General features: G+C 34.5%; 1 protein-coding gene across 2 annotated transcripts; it reads right to left on the reverse strand.

The window, feature by feature from the left end:
- Positions 1 to 5,373: 5,373 nt before the first annotated feature.
- On the reverse strand, positions 5,374 to 8,866 carry LOC141667181 (uncharacterized). 2 transcript variants are annotated; one of them, XM_074473575.1, is made up of 3 exons: positions 6,485 to 8,866; positions 5,847 to 6,001; positions 5,374 to 5,762 (listed from the first exon to the last, which is right to left on the reverse strand). In XM_074473575.1, the coding sequence occupies exon 1, from the start codon at positions 8,829 to 8,831 to the stop codon at positions 6,516 to 6,518; it is 2,316 nt and encodes a 771-aa protein (XP_074329676.1). In that variant the 5' UTR covers positions 8,832 to 8,866; the 3' UTR covers positions 5,374 to 5,762; positions 5,847 to 6,001; positions 6,485 to 6,515. The 2 variants fall into 2 exon arrangements, with proteins under 2 accessions (XP_074329676.1, XP_074329675.1); XM_074473574.1 differs by having other exon boundaries at positions 6,454 to 8,866.
- Between the last annotated feature and the right edge of the window lie 7,873 nt (positions 8,867 to 16,739).

The following is a 16,739-nucleotide window of genomic DNA, read 5'->3' on the forward strand; positions in this document are numbered from 1 at the left end:
TTAAATATTAAAAGTTAGAGCTAACTAAATATAATCATCAATCAATCAAGTTTGCAGATATTGTTTTACAATTTTTAACAGAATATTTTTTATAATTTAATATAATAAATTTCATAATAATATTGAAAGAACATTGGTGATTTACACGGGTATGGAAGCTAAAACTTCTTAGGGCCGTTTGGTTTAGAAATCGGTATGGGTTTGGAATCCGGAATCAGGTTAAACTGGTACGGGGATGAGGAATGATTCCTGATATTATGTGTTTGGTTCAGTGCTGGAATGAATCTGTTTTATTTTAAATATAATCGATATTTCAATTTTGATTCTAATATTATGTGCAAGTATACATTGTACATTAAAATTAAATTTTTACACAATTTACAAATGAAAATTTACTAAAAAAGTATATGATTAGTAAAATATAATTTACACAATTAAATAATAATTTAATATTTTTTAATAAATTAAATCTTACAAACTGGCATTAGATAAATATTATTATAATTTTATTTAAAATTAAATAATAGATCAAATTTAAAATATGTGTACATAAATTATATTTAAATGTAGAAATAAAGATGAATAATAAAAATAAATCTGATACATCATACCACTTCTCCATACCCACATTTCCACTAAGGTATCAAATCTCATTCTAAGTGGGTTTTATGGATTTCGGCGAATACAAATCATGAACCAAACATCAGGCATGGGTATGGATGGAACAAAACTCATACCTGATACTCAAATTTTCTGAACCAAACGACCCATTAATGTAAGTAATGTAAGTAATAGTTACTCCCTCCGTCCCAACCATTTGTATATAAATGTTTTGGGGACGGAGGACAAGAAACATAATAAAATAATAATACTTTTATTAAGGTAGTGGAATGAGAGATAAATAAAAAATGTAATTTAGTGAAAAAAGTATAAACTTGGTTAAAGTGGTGGGACCATTCAATATTTTATGAATAAAGTGAGTGTAGTAGGAGAAAGTAGTGGGTGTAGTTGATTTTTATATTATAATTTTTTTACTATTTTTGGTAAATTTGAAATGTATATAATTGAATGGGACATCCAAAAAAGGAAAGTGTATAAAAATGAATGGAATAGAGGGAGTAGTAATGACTCAGATTGTAATTTTTTGAAGGAGGCTCATTTTAATATTGAGCACACAGAGAATTGAACCCATGACACACTAATAACAAATATATGACTTCAACCAACTAAGCTAGAGGCTCTTTTGATTATATTTTGATAACATCGACTATTAAGTTACATACTTTTTTCTTTGTTTTCGGTGACTAAACCTATATAATTCAATATTTATACAGGATAAAATTATTCCAAAACTTGAGTAATTACCTGATTACAATATAATAACTTTATTATAATTATTTTTTTAATTTATAAATCCAATAAATAATTTCTTGTTGATAATATCTTATCATATAATAATAATTTATTAATTATCGAGACTTCGGTAATTAACTCGTTTCGAGATACTAACTTTATACTCGTGTAACAACTAAGGGTATATATAATCAATCCAAGTCGAGTCAAAAATTGTTAGGCTCGAACTCGATTAAAAATATTTGGGTTCGAGCACGAACTCGAGTTCAACAAAACCTTAAATTTCAAACTCAAATCTCGGGTCATAAAAAGTTCGACGAGCTCAATTTTGTAGGAGAAACATATAATTCGAAATTACTATTTTGTGCACGTATTTGAATAAATATGAAAAAATATTGCTAGCTTGTAAAATTGAACCCCTGACACATATGTCCAAACATGTGCATTCAATCAATTGAGGTAGATGCCCATTTGATTATATTTTGATAATATCAAATACTGAGTTATATATTTGCTAAACCTATATAATTTAATATTGATATAAAATAAAATTATTCTAAAACTTGCGTATTTAGCTCACTACAATATACTAACTTTATACTCATGTACAACAACTGGATTATAATTTTTTTTATTTATAAAAAATTTACAACCATTAAATAAATAACTTGTTGATATTATGTTACCATATTAATTTGTTGATAATATATTACCATATAATAATTTATTAATTATCGAGACTTCTGTAATTAAATCACTTCAAAATATTAACTTTATAGTTGTGTACAATAACTAAGATTATAATCAAGCTGAGTCGAGTCGAAAATTTTCAGACTCAAAATCGATTAAAAATGTTCGGGTTCGAGCACGAGCTCAGTTTCAACCAAATTTTAAATCAAGCTTGAAACTCGGGTCGTAAATGGTCCGGTCTCCTCAAGTTCGGCTCGAAAGCTTGAATCAATTTCACCAAATATTGACAAAAACTCGAAATATGATAGGTTATGCTCAAAATCGCCTCTATTAAATATATAAAATATAAATAAAATATTAAATATTTACATACATATATATTTATATTAAAAAATAGTAGCGGCTCGATAAGACTCGTGAGCCTGATGAGCCGAGTAATTTCAAGTTTGAGCTCGACCGCGTAAAAAAATTTACTATTTTGCCCCCATATTTTGATAAATATGATACATAAACATTATAGTATTTTTGGTATCTCCAATTGAAAAAATCACTGAAACTTGATAGAAAACCATTATTTTCAATGGTACGAGTACATTCTAAACTTTATATTTGTGGCATAATATAAATTTAGGGATATTTGTTGTTACATTAGTCCTTTTAACATGAACCACGTAATATTATATGAAACAACTCACAAATATGGTAAAAATACATAAAAATAATAGCAATATTTTTTATAAATAAAGCTATCCCGCACCTTACACGGTTATAATAACGCTAGTTAACACATGTAGTAGAGATCAAATCAACATTTTTTTTCATTACAACTATTATTGTCTAGCAATTTTGGCTCTTGTTCACTGTAGGTGAGGAAATAAAAGCAGTGGAAATTGACCTGACACGAAGGAATCCTAACCATAATTTGGGAATGCGTTTTTATTTTCCTGGTGCAGAGAAACAACTAAAACATCATTATTGCAGCTATGTTGTATAGTTTTTTCTTTAGTTGGGCCCAGTGCCCCTCATAAATACTAAAAAAATATTATTTTTGTTAAAATATTTGAATAAATATAAAGTGATTGTGAAAGTGTATCGAGTAAATCTCTCAAATCTTACCGAGGAAGACTTGTAAAGTTTATCGAGAAAGACTTGTAAAGTTTATTGAGGAAGTTTTATAATCCTTAATAAAGAAAATTTGAATAATTTAATTAGTAAGTCTTGTAAACCAACTACTATAAATAGCTCATTTAGCTAATGAAATGAAACACAACTTTCTCTTCATCTTCAATTCACCTATACTTCCTCTACATTAAATATAACTAATATTTTCAATTCAAGATTTATAACAAAGGTTTATAACAGTTTTCTAGGAGATTTTTTATTTTTAATAATTGGGGTGTATTCCTTGCTCCAATTTTTAAGACACAAGGATATTTTGAATACAATCTAACTATTTGAAAATCATATATACATGATTTGGTTAATAAATATCCCGAATTATAATCACGTTAACATACAAATCCTTACCAATAAATAATTATTACTAACAAAATACAATTAAAACAAAGTAAATATTTATTTAATATAATAAAAATTAAACTCTACTCATAATATGAGTAGAATTTTTTTTATTACACAGTAGAACTACTATCAATCATAAAATTAATTTATTAAACGAAGTAAGAATCAAATAAAATAACAGAAGAGAGCTTATAATCAATCAAAAAGGAGAGTAATAGCCCCTAAGTTAATTAAAATTTTAGGTTTCTTTAGGAATAAAAATAAAGGGGGCTCTTCTTTAAGTTACAAGTAATCCGCTTATGAACTTTGTAACTAGATTATGGTGAAAGACAATATTTTGATTTTAACATATATAGTATAGTTGTTATGTAATATTTTAATATTACTTTCATGAACAAATATTTCATAACTCTCTTGACCTGTAAATTTCATTCCATGAATATACTCAATCTGACACTTTTATAAAACCCCAGTAGAAAGTTAATTGATAGTCTACCAGTAGGAAAGTACTAATATCTGGCATGACATGATTTACCCCTCGGAAAGTACTAATAACTGGTTGTGTACGAAGATGATCAGTTGTTATTATTCGTAGATGGAAGAACATGTTGCTGGCATTTTATTTAGGAATCTTTATCAGGTTTAGGTGGTTCATCCAATCGATATTTGTCCGATGTACACCAGTTTTGACCATATGGGCTTGATTTAAATGGATGCATAAAACGAATGGAGTGGAAAGACAACACTCATTCTTGTATATTTACTACTGGAGATGGGAGCACTTGAAAAAACTTCTAGAGTTTTAAATCAGTTGTCAACATTATCGTGGCTTTCTTCACAAATCCAGCTTCGACAACACTGCCTTCACATCGATTATCAATTAACAGAGGTACTGTAACCCTGGATTTGTCATAATCAATGTGCTAGATTTGTCATAATCTGTGAGTACTATATTAATACACTGTTGTCATAGTATGGATTCATTTTCTATATATGCATGTTCATATACTCTGAGAAGTTGGGAGAAGTATTCAACCTAAAATGACAGGACCTGCAATGACAACACCTACAAGGGAAATAAAAACACAAGATTCTCATAAGATGACACCAGAGGAGCCCAAGAGACAAACACTGCAAGTTAACAGACCAAAAAAAGGAGAAGGCAGGCAAAGCAAGGTCAAGAACACTAACAAAGGAAATGTGGTTAGAGAAGAACCTGAAAGGAATCATGTCAATAACAAAGGTAAAAAAGGCTACAAAAGAAAGGATAAGTTGCCATTTCTATCCTTTCTGCCCAAGAAGAAGCTCCCTTTTGTGTCAAACAATGATCAAGGTAAGGACCATTGTTTGACAGGAACTCAGTCTAGAAGCTTGGAGGATACACTACGGGGGCCATTGGGGTATCAAGCTGTTTTCATGCCAGCACCTGGTCAAAGCCCATTTTCGCCAGCACGAGGAACCACGCCAATTTCGGGACAACTTTCTGGGTGCTCTCAATCTGAATCAGTGAGGTCTTCTCCCTCAGCCAGGAGTACAAGGTCAGTGTAAAAAAACAATTCAACATCAGAATTTGTCAAGGTTACACAATGAACCTTGCAGATGATTAGCCTATATGTTGTCTTATAAACAAGATTATCTTTTGTTATACAGTATTCTTCTGTCAATTACTTTTATGGTCCTTTTTAATGTTCAATATTAACCAGTTCATCATTTTGTGACAAACTCATGGTCATGTTAACTTTTGTCATAATCTTATCTAATTATCAATGCTACTGTTAAACTTTATTACATGCTTTTACTGCAAACGTGTAAAACTGTCAAACTTCATTCATTACATACCTCAACTTACAAAACTACCACAGTTTACTACATGTATTAATTACTTTAACTGCAAAAACCATTTACAAAGCATTAACTTCAGCCAAAATATCTTAACTGTATTGTGATACTTCTTACCAGATCACAACCATTACTACAGCCACATTAAAGAAAATCACCATGTTATGTTGCTTTTCTTCTCCAATAATCTTTTTCTTCTTCTCATAGACTCTATGGTGGATTTCTCTCTCATCCAACAGAAGTCTGTAATCCTGGTTAGCAATTTTTTTCTCTGCAACTTGCAACTTCTCATGAAGACATTTGTTCCTACTACTGCTCAACCCACTTCGGATCAATCCACATTACAAAATCACAGAATCCTTCCACATATAAATAAAAATATAACCATTATACACTTCCTTTTTTAAGAAAATGAATTACTACTATTCAAGAACTCATAATACCTTCTATATGGAGTGGAGCAACAATGGAACCGCCTACCAGGGTTCTTCTATGTCTATGCAGTCATTCATACCCTCTTCTCAGAGTTATAGAAACAACGATCAAATTCATGCATTGAATCCATAGAAGATGAGATGGACTATTCGATATATGGTTTCTGCTTTACACCAAAATATAATGTTAGACAATTAACTGAAAACTGATTAATAGATGAAGTGATTGACATTAAAGCTCAAGGACCTTTATCCATATAGATGTGTACACACAAACATATATCCGACAACTAGAATCAAACTAATGGAGTTTCATTATTCTTTAATTTAATTGACCATATTAAGACAGCGAAAACTATATAAGGACTTTTGATACACGGCCCTGACGTCATTGAACAATTTAATATTTGACCTGCTCTTCCAACTTGAAACTTCCATATTGAAATCCCTTCATGCATACAAAATTACGCACATATGAATATATACTGGTTCAGATTATAAGACTCAACAACTATACAAGCACTGAAATTTCTATCATTCGAAGAAACAGGTAATTTTCATTTTATCAAGATTCAAGAGAACTAAAAGTAGAATTTCGAGCAAAGACCGTTCTTACTCGAAAAAGTTACTGTAATAAAACCAACCACCTTGATTATCGGGAGTGCAATCAATATAGGGTCATCTGCTTGCCGCAGTACTATTTTCACCCTTTAAGAGCCCACTAATCAAACTGATGTATGTGGATTTGTCCAGCGTAATGCCCCTACATGACAATTCTCCAAAAGTTTGAATTGCATCCTTGTATTTCCCCTTACTGCATAGCTCATTAATTTGTTCTGAATAAGCAACAGAGCTTGAATCCAATTCTTTTTTAGTTTTACAAGTAACATCTTGCTCTTTATCCAAATGAGGAGACTTTTCAGATAACTTATCCATCGCAATCATTTTTGAAACTAAATCCTCTGCTTCTTTCATCCTCCCTGCATCAGTAAGTGCCAAAAGAATAGCATTGTATGTGTACTTATCAGGACCTAGCTTCTTTTCACCCATTTCAATCATGAGGGCTAAAGCATCATCAATTTTCCTATCTTTGCATAGAGCTGTTATCAATGTGTTGTATGTCACTGCGTCTAACTGCTTTTCTTTCGAGATCCAAGTTTTAAAGAGTCTGAGGGCTTTCTCCAGCATCCCTTCTCTACAAAGCCCCTGAAGTAGAATATTAGAAGTATACATATCAGGTTTGAAACAATTCTTAACCATCTGGTTATGAAACCGAAACGCTTTCTCAACATTCCCCTCCCCACAGTACCCATTTATAATAGTATTGTATGTTGTTTCATCAGGGAACAACCCATCCTCGAAAAGTTCATTTAACTTGTAAATTGCTTGTTCAGTTTTTCCTGATGTGCAAAGTCCTCCAATGATAGAGTTGTAAGTAATAAGACTTGGTCTGATGTCTTTGCTCTTCATCTCATCCCAAAGATTTAGGGCAATATCAACTTTTTCATCCCTGGAGTAACCTACAATTAGAGTGCCATAGCTAACCTCATCAACAGTGTAACCTTGCCCTTTAGCACTTTTCAATAATTCATAGGCCTCGGAGAGCTTCTGCTCCATGCACAGAGCATGAAGAACTGTGTTTATGGAAAAGGTATCCATCTTGAGACCTTTTTCGCTCATTTTAGTCATCAACTTTAAAGCTTCTCCTAGATTTCCTGCTTTACAATACCCATTGATCAAAGTATTATAAGTAACAGGATCAGGTCCAAATCCATCTGCATCCATCTCTAGAATAACATCGCCAACCGCATCCATCGTTCCTTCCTTACAGTGCCACTTTATAATTATATTGTGAGTAACTGCATTCTTTTTTATTCCTTTTTCCATCATTTCATCAATCAATTTCATAGCCTCTCTCCGCCGTTTCCATTGCAGGCATCCATTAATCAAAGTGTTATAAGTAACGACATCAGGCATCAATTTAAAATCACACATCTCAACTCGAAGCCTCAACCCCTCATCAACTCTCCCTTCACTACACAAGCCGTCAATCAAAGTATTATAAGTCCAAAGATCAGGCGGAACACCATTTAAACTCATCAACTCAATAACCTTAGCAGCATCCGTTAACCACCCCATTTTACAATACCCACGAACTAATATATTATACGTATTCCTACTAGGCAACAACCCTCTACTCTTCATATCCGATAACAAATCTCTAGCTTCACTCAACCTATTTTTCTTACACAAAGCATCCAACAAAGTATTAAACGTGACATTATCCGGCAAACAATCATACTCTCTCATACTCCTCAACAATTCCATCGCCTCACTAAACTTATTCGTCAAACAATAGCCATTAATCAAAATATTAAAAGTCGACGTACTCAACGAAACACCAAGCCTAATGGCATCATTAACAATCTTCTTACACACCAAAATAGAATCCGAATCCGCATTATCCGCCTTACTAACAAAACAACAAAGTAATGTATTACACGTAAGCAAATTAGGTCGAAACTTTAACTTAGTCATTCTATCAAACACCTGGCGTGCAAGAACAGGGTGTCCACATTGTACATACGCCCCGACAGCCGTATCGAGAAGGGCTTTGGTGGGTCTAGGCAATGTCTTATCAGGATGCAAAAGCTTGAAATGAAGAAGATGTTGCGAGTCGGAGGCAATGTGTTTGGTGAGAAGCGTTTTGGCGTCGGAGAATTTGTTGTGGCTGAAGAGAGGAGGGAGGAGAGTGAGGAGAAAAGAGGTGTGGGTTGTGGGAGAGAGATGGGGAGTGTGGGAGAGAGTGAATTTGTAGAAAGAGAGGAGAGAGTTGGGACGAGAAGAGAGGGTTTTGGAGGAGAGAATTGAGAGGACTATGGGTGGGGTGAGGTGTGGGATGAATTGGGAGAGGGGTTGTTGGGGGTTTGAGGTTAGGGCTGTGCTAATTTTTTGGATGATTTGTGATGGTGGTGGTGATGAATTTGAGGACATTTCGGTGGTTAAGAGATCAAAGGGTTTAAGCACAAATTATATACTCTTACAAATTTTCCCTCTATGACGCTAATATCACATAATTCCAAATATATTTAATAACATTCACCTCAAAGATAGAACCGATAATTTTAAATATGACATGATTTACATTATATAAAATAACATAAAAATTAAATATTTATATTTGCGTTTTTAGTACATGAACAAGAATGTACGCAGTCGAGATTTAGTATCGATTTTGTGTTTGCCATTTGGATAACAACACACAAAGTTTACGGTATAAATAAATGTTATAATTAAATATTAATATTTATAATGAATATATATTTATAATATTATAACCTTATGCTTTTATTCATTTATTTAATTAATTACGATTTTAATATATTTCAATTTTACACAAAAAAACATGACACAAAACGAAAGTACACGAATACTAAATTAATTAAAATTGAATATTTTGGTACAACATCCATGTCGAAATGAGTTCTCGAAAAATCGGCATGACTATTAAAATTTTAAAGACATCGTGGACTAAAACTTATTTCCTAGTTTATAAACTTGAGTAAAAATAACTTACATTTTATAATTGTATTATGTGTTTTAATAAAATTTAGCATTTTTTTTTATACCTGAAAGTTGAAGAATAAAAATATAAAATTATTACATTATGTTCAGAAAAATATGAACCAGATGCTTAAAATTTAGAAAGGGCTATACCATAGATATACTATTTAATATAGTAGGTTAATGCATCATTTATGAATGTCGCGAGTTTCAGAAAATGAGGTAAGGTTATTACTGTAAGTTGTGCTTACTGCATGGAGCAAAAAATTACTGCATTTACCAATCATGTTTATATATCAGGCACCCCGACCGGAGTCCACACTCATGGCCTTTATATATCGAGCCGGCCCGGTTCCGAACTCGAGTTTGAACTTTTATCGAGTCTTCCAGTTTATTGATTTTTTTAATGAATTTTCGAGTTTATCGAGTTATGTAACAATTTTCCGGGCTTTCAATTTTTATTGAATTTTTGAACTCATCGTATTCTTATTGAATTTACGAGTTTATCGATATCTTATAAATTTTCGAGGTTTTACTTCAACAATCCAATAGGCCATAACTATTCGGTTATATAATTTTTATTTCAAGTTTCGTATACTTTTTTTTTTATTTTAAACGGAAAGAAACTTTCAGAATAACATACTTAATGATTTCGATACTTAGCTTTTCCAATCAATTAAATATTTTTTTATATCATCAATTTATTCTTCTTTCATACATTAAATATTATCTTCATTACAAATTATGCATTTTAATTAGTGTATGATGATAATGACAATAATAAATAAATAATGATCATTTTTTATTTTGAATGTTGTGCAAGACATGCATGTATATAACAACACTAAATCATATTGACAACTCTAAGATTAAATTGTTTGATAATCTATATTTGTATTTTGTAATTATATCTTTTGAGACTGTAAAAATATTTAGTAGATTAGACTGTGGGATTTTTCTGTGAACAACCTTCAAGCTAAGGAATAAACTCTGGAAGAATATCAAATCATGATCATGCCTCAAAGATAAGTGTAGCAGCTTGGATTTGAATATACTGTTCTACGAAAAATATTCTAAGTCAAGATATCGATAAGTCACAAATCAAGGGATATAGAGAAGTCTGTCGAGAAGTCCAAAATGACTTGTAGAGAAGTCCCACGAGATATCGACAAGTCATTTCTCCGTGTAGAGATCTCAGAGATATCGATAAGTCATTTTTTCATGTATAGATCTCAGAGATATCGACAATTCATTTCTTCATGTATAAATCTCAGAGATATCAAAAAGTCAAATTCCTTATGTAGAGATCTCAGAGATATCGAAAGTTATTTCTCCATGTAGAGATTTTAGAGATATCGACAAGTCAAAATCTTTATGTAAAGAACTCAAGATGTCGACAAGTCAAAAGCCCATGTAGAGAACTGAAGATGTCGACAAGTCATTCTACATGTAGATGTTGTGACTCAGTACGAAAATCAACCAAGGCTGCTGACTTATGCTAGAAATAGGCCTGGGGGCAAAAGAGTCTTACCATAAAAGCAAGGAGGTCAAAATAGTCCTAACACAAGAAAAGAAGGATAAGACTGTTTGGAAAAAGGGGATAGGGTTTTATGCATTATGGTTGTGAGTAGGGTCTGAATAGGAAAGCTCCAGCCTCTCGAATGTTGGTCTAGCTTCAATTTGTAATCAAGAGTGAGATTCGTGTTTACATATTGATTCATATCATAACACTCGTGTATTTCTTTCAATTACCAAATAATCGATTTATTACTCCCTTTCGTGAGCTGTGATAATTATTTATTGATAAGTAGAAGTCTCTATCAAAGTGGTATCATAGCAGGTCCGATCTATGCTCCACCATCACATACAGAACGTTTAGATATGTTGGAGACTCAGTTGGAGGTGACTCATGTTTCAATTAGAGAGACCGTGGCCAGAGAGGTCTCAATTGCGATAAAAGGAACGGTGGCGGCGATGCAACAAACTCTAATTAATCGATTCACCACAAGTCTGGATGAGATTACAAAGCATCAATAGGACAAGATGATAACTTCTATTGCTTGGTCTCGAAAGAGAGATCAACAGATCTAGAGAGGCCCATGAGTCTCTCATCTCAACGATGCGAGATAGTCAGATTCACTTCCAATTATAGGTCAAATCAACCCTCGCGACCTTGCAATCTCAATAGTTGAAGCAACAGGAAGCTCCACATGAGTTTTTAGAGAGTGGGGTAATTGGAGAAAGCATCATATATGGGGGAAAGAAAAACGATGGATTTCAGATGGGTTTGGGTGTTGGGTCCGGGTCGGGTGGAGGACCCGGAGGATTTGAGTCAGGTGAAGGACCTGGTGGATTTGGGTCTGTCACGGAGTACAAAAAGGGCTGGCTAATGGGGGAGGGAGAGGCCCATGGCGATATAAGAAGTTGGATCTGCCTCTTTTTGATGGGTCGAACACGGATGTGTGGATATTCAGAGCTGAGTGTTCTTTAGCTTCTATGGGCTTACGGAAGAAGAGAAAGTGGAAGCTACTGTAGTTGCACTTGAAGGCCAAGCCCTCTCATAGTTTCAGTGGGAACATCGTCACCGACCTATAGAGCGATGGGAACAAGTCAAAGCCCTTTTGTGCAGACAATTTAGGTCCCAATCAGCGGGCACGTTGCAAGAGCAGTGGTTGGCTCACCGTCAAGGGAGAATGGTAACAGAATACCGTTTAAAATTTATAGAGTTACTGGCACCACTTGATAATTTTTCCGAGGAGCTGTCATTGGGGCAATTTTTGAACGGACTGCGAGATGATATTCGAGCGAAGGTGAGACTATTGGGGCCACTAACTGTTGACCATGCCATGAATCAAAAGGTAGAAGATAAAATCAGAAGTGGCAAAAACAAGGGAGAAAGCAGAGTAGCAGCAAGCCTATCTTTTAAGGCCAACAACTTTATGGGCACGACATCCTTATCGCCACGCTCTAGCAGCAGTAGTTACTTTGTCTCCCCAAAATCATATACGGGGTCTTCAGGAATATCAACGAGAAGTAGTCCTTTTCCAAGTAATAAGCCTACAGGGGAATTATGGAGGTTAAGCGAGAAAGAGCTTCATAAGAAGCGTGTTAAGGGCTTATGTTTTAAATGCGATGAGAAATGAAGTATTGGACATAAGTGCCAAAGGAATAAGAGGAAAATTCGGGGGATAAAGACTATAGAGGGTTAGGGGGTGGTAGAGAAGATGAAAATGAGCAGGAAGATGAGGTACACCTGGAAATATCTTTGAATTTGGTGGTGGATATTACTAGCCCGAAAACATTTAAGCTTAAGAGAGAGGTTAATGGGAAGGAAGTGATAGTCATGTTTGATCCAGGAGCTACGCACAATTTTATCTCCACTCAATCCGTAGAAGAATTGGCAGTTAATTTTAAGCCGTCAAGAAATTCCGGTGTCTCTTTGGGTACGAAAGAGAGAGTGCAAAGTCAAAGGGAGTTCAAGTCGATAATACTCCAAATACAGGGCATTACAATTATTGAGGACTTTCTACCTATTACCCTGGGAAATTCAGATTTAATACTCGTGTTGCAATGGCTTGATAAGCTAGGAACGATGACGGTGAATTGGAAATCTCAGAAAATCAAGTTCCGGATGGGCAATGACATCATTATATTGACAGGGGATCCATCTTTGGGCAGGATTGGGATTTCGCTCAAGGAAATGATGAAAACATTGAAAAAAGCAGGGCAGGGGTTTCTAGTGGAATTCAATTACTTGAGGGGGAAGACAATGAAAGCATCACAAGCAAAGTCGAAAAGGAGGTGCCCAAGTTTTTCAGCCTGTCGTGCAACGGTTTACGAATGTATTTGACTTGCCATCGGGTTTACCACCTGCTCGATCATAATATTGTGTTAAAGGAAGGTACTGACCCGATAAATGTAAGACCCTATCGATACCCACAAGTGCAAAATGATGAAATTGAGAAGCTCATACACGATATGCTTATGGCTGGGATAATTCAATTGTCAAAAAACCCATTCTCCAGCCCTGTTCTTTTAGTAAAGAAGAAAGACGGGTCATGGTGCTTATGTGTTGACTGCCGTGCTCTTAACAAGGTGACGATCCCTGACAAATTCCCCATAGCCACTATAGATGAGCTTTTAGACGAATTGCTTGGGGCCATGCTGTTTACAAAATTGGATCTTAAATCTGGGTATCATCAGGTCCGAGTTAGAAGCGAAGATGTCCCCAAAACCGCTTTTCGGACACAAGAGGGTCACTACGGGTTCTTGGTGATGCCGTTCGGTTTGACGAACACACCTGCTACTTTTTAGACCATAATGAATGAGGTATTCCGCCCCTACCTTCATAAATTTACTCTTGTCTTTTTTGACGATATTCTCATTATATAATACAATCGAGAATGAGCATATAAATCATGTAGAGACAGTGTTGACGCTCCATAAACAACAACAGTTATATGCTAATTATAAAAAATGTGAGTTTGGGTATTTGGAAGTAGCCTACCTTGGTCATTTAATTTCCCAGCGGGGTGTGGCTAGGGCTGAGCAAAAAACCGAACAAAAACCAAAACTGATCCGAAATCGGTAAAATCCGTAAAAAACCGATCCGCAAAAATTCGAACCGATCCGAAACCGAAAAGTTAAAAAACCGATCCGATGATAATTTTGCGGTTCCGATTTTAGGTCCAAGCCGATCCAATAAAAACCGAACCGAACCGATTATTTAAATAAATATATATATGTATATATATTTGGAATTAACAAATATATGTAAACTACTGAGTTGATTTGTGATTTGCGCAATATAGACAAATATTTCGATTAAATATATGTGTTGATTTCCTGGTACCTTAGAGATCATCCAACTCTTTAGCCAAACCAAGCTTAACAACAATATGGATATCACGCAATGTGATGCTCAATATTTGTTGTACAGAGCTACAAAAAATAATACCTATGCAAGTTTCTAGGATATATCATGGATTTGCTTGATTATTACTATAAATATAAACTTGATTCAACACTTTAAACATCTTTTTTTCCTCTCTGCTAATTACCGTTGTCCTGGTTTTGTGTGGTCATAAACGGAGGGGGGAGTACATTTGCGCACACCAGATTTTCATGTCTGGTGAAATGCTAAAATCTAATTCTTCAAAAACCAATTTTCCAAAGAAAAGGTATGCATTTGTATAGAAGCCAACTCAATACATACAGTTTGATTGTATAATATATGAATATAAAACCTTGGAATAATTGTTTTTGTACACGATGCCTAAACATTATGCAATATATTTTTTTGACCGGTTTTGTAACCGAAACCGAACCGATATAAATCGATCCGGAGTTTTTAAAACTGAAACCGATCTGATGGATCGGTTGCGGTTTTTAATTTTAAAAACCAAAGACTTCCGGTTCCGGTTTTATATAAAAACTGAACCGATCCAACGTTTGCTCCCCCTAGGTGTGGCTGTTGACCCCTAGAAAGTACAATCGATGATAGATTGGCATGTTCCAAAAAAATATTAAGGCTTTGCATAGTTTTTTTGGACCAACCGGGTATTACCGGCGGTTCATCAAGAATTATGCTCATTTGGCTTTTCCCCTTATGGAACAATTAAAAAAAAGAGTGTTTCGATTGGACTGCTCGGGCTACTCAAGCTTTCGACGAACTTAAAACTGCCCTTATGTCAACACTAGTCCTGGGAATGCCTAATTTTGATCTTCCATTCATGTTGGAGACGGATGCCTCAGGTTTCGGGTTGGAGGCTGTCATCTTACAAAATGAGCATTTGTTAAGTGGCATTTATGTCCACTTAGAATGCTCTATAAAGGTTTGAATTGATGTTTTATACTCAAGTTATTTGTGTTTTTGACGTGTTTTGTAGTGTTTTTGCATTTCAGGCATATAACAGGGATCGAGGTGATTTAGCATTGCTTTGATGCTAAAATGGTGTTAGGAAGGTGTCCTGGGAGTTTGCTCGTGAAAAGCCATCAAGAACCTCCGAATTTTACCGCCGTCGACGATGAGCCTCGGCGAGTCGACGGTGGACAGTCCTAATATGAATAAAAATGTAAAATGCGAATAAGAGTAATAGTTAAATAATATCGGTGATTGGGATTCGTGCATTTGGATTGTGATTTGGGTTGTCATTGTAGTTGTTGTGAATTGATTTGACGTCGATATTGTGTTCGACGGGTAGTCCGATAAACAAAAGAGACGCTGCCCGATTTCCGGGAAATTCACCTACGAAAATACGGAAGCGTATCTGACGATTATCGGGACGTCGAATGGTTATATAGATATATATATGTGTCTTATATGGAACTCGATTGCACGATGTGATGAAATAATTTGCTAAAATCCATAACCCTGATTTTGTGAAATTACAAGTATACGTATTTTCGGAAAGCGAACACCAAACCGATTTCTCGAGAATGTGAACCCTGACTGTTGGGTGTGTTGTTATATTATAATAATCCATATAATTACGAGTCGGGTTTGAATATCGTTAAGTAAAAATTAGTATTGAGGATATGTCAAGCATACCTAGACGTCTAACGTAGGGTATTTCGACCCTGTAGGTTATAGTCGGGAACCTGAAAGTGGACGATGGACTAAAGATAACATAGTGGTCAGTCGACGAGCTCAGTAGAGTTTCAACAGAAAGACCTGAGTGTCGAAGTCGAATCCAATGGGATCTAATGGTTGGGCGTTAGAACCTGAGCAGCAGAGTTGGCTCAGGGTTGATCAGTAATAGTTGTAAAGCCTTGTAAGGCAAGTATTTTTGAACTTTTCTTCAAGATATGTTACCAATGTTTCAAACTGTTTTATAACATATTGTTATCATTAAACATAACTCCTGTTTTATAATGCATATGCTTCAAACTATTTACCCTTAAACCCTGATTCTTTCTTGATCTTGAGCCGTAAGCCTTATTCTTTACAAACCGTACTTTGTTGATCCTCAGACACCAAACCACACAAATATGATACTACTTCTCAAATGTATAACTACCAAACTTCAAACACTGGAACGAAATTGCTTGAAAACACAAAAGTTTTTATATCTCAACCATTTCTTACAACATCAAAGAACTATACCTCGAACAATCATTATTTGTTTAATACCTGATCACTTTACAAACTGAAAACCGTTTCTTATACGTACCTTGATACACCCATGTGATGCATCTTGAATTGCATTATGTTTTAATACCGATGCTTTATCGCTGTTGAATATGATCTTGTTCATTGAATTACATTGTTATTACACTGAATTGTTTTAGAATTGGATAGTTTTCTTTATATGGACCAGATTCGTGGTCAGACCAGAT

This window comes from Apium graveolens, chromosome 6 (genome assembly GCF_009905375.1).
Source record: "Apium graveolens cultivar Ventura chromosome 6, ASM990537v1, whole genome shotgun sequence".
Lineage (NCBI taxonomy): Eukaryota > Viridiplantae > Streptophyta > Magnoliopsida > Apiales > Apiaceae > Apium > Apium graveolens.

What these genes read in the sequence shown, in the direction of transcription:
- LOC141667181 (XM_074473575.1), bottom strand. Translation starts at nt 8,831, where the DNA reads ATGTCCTCAAATTCATCACCACCACCATCACAAATCATCCAAAAAATT.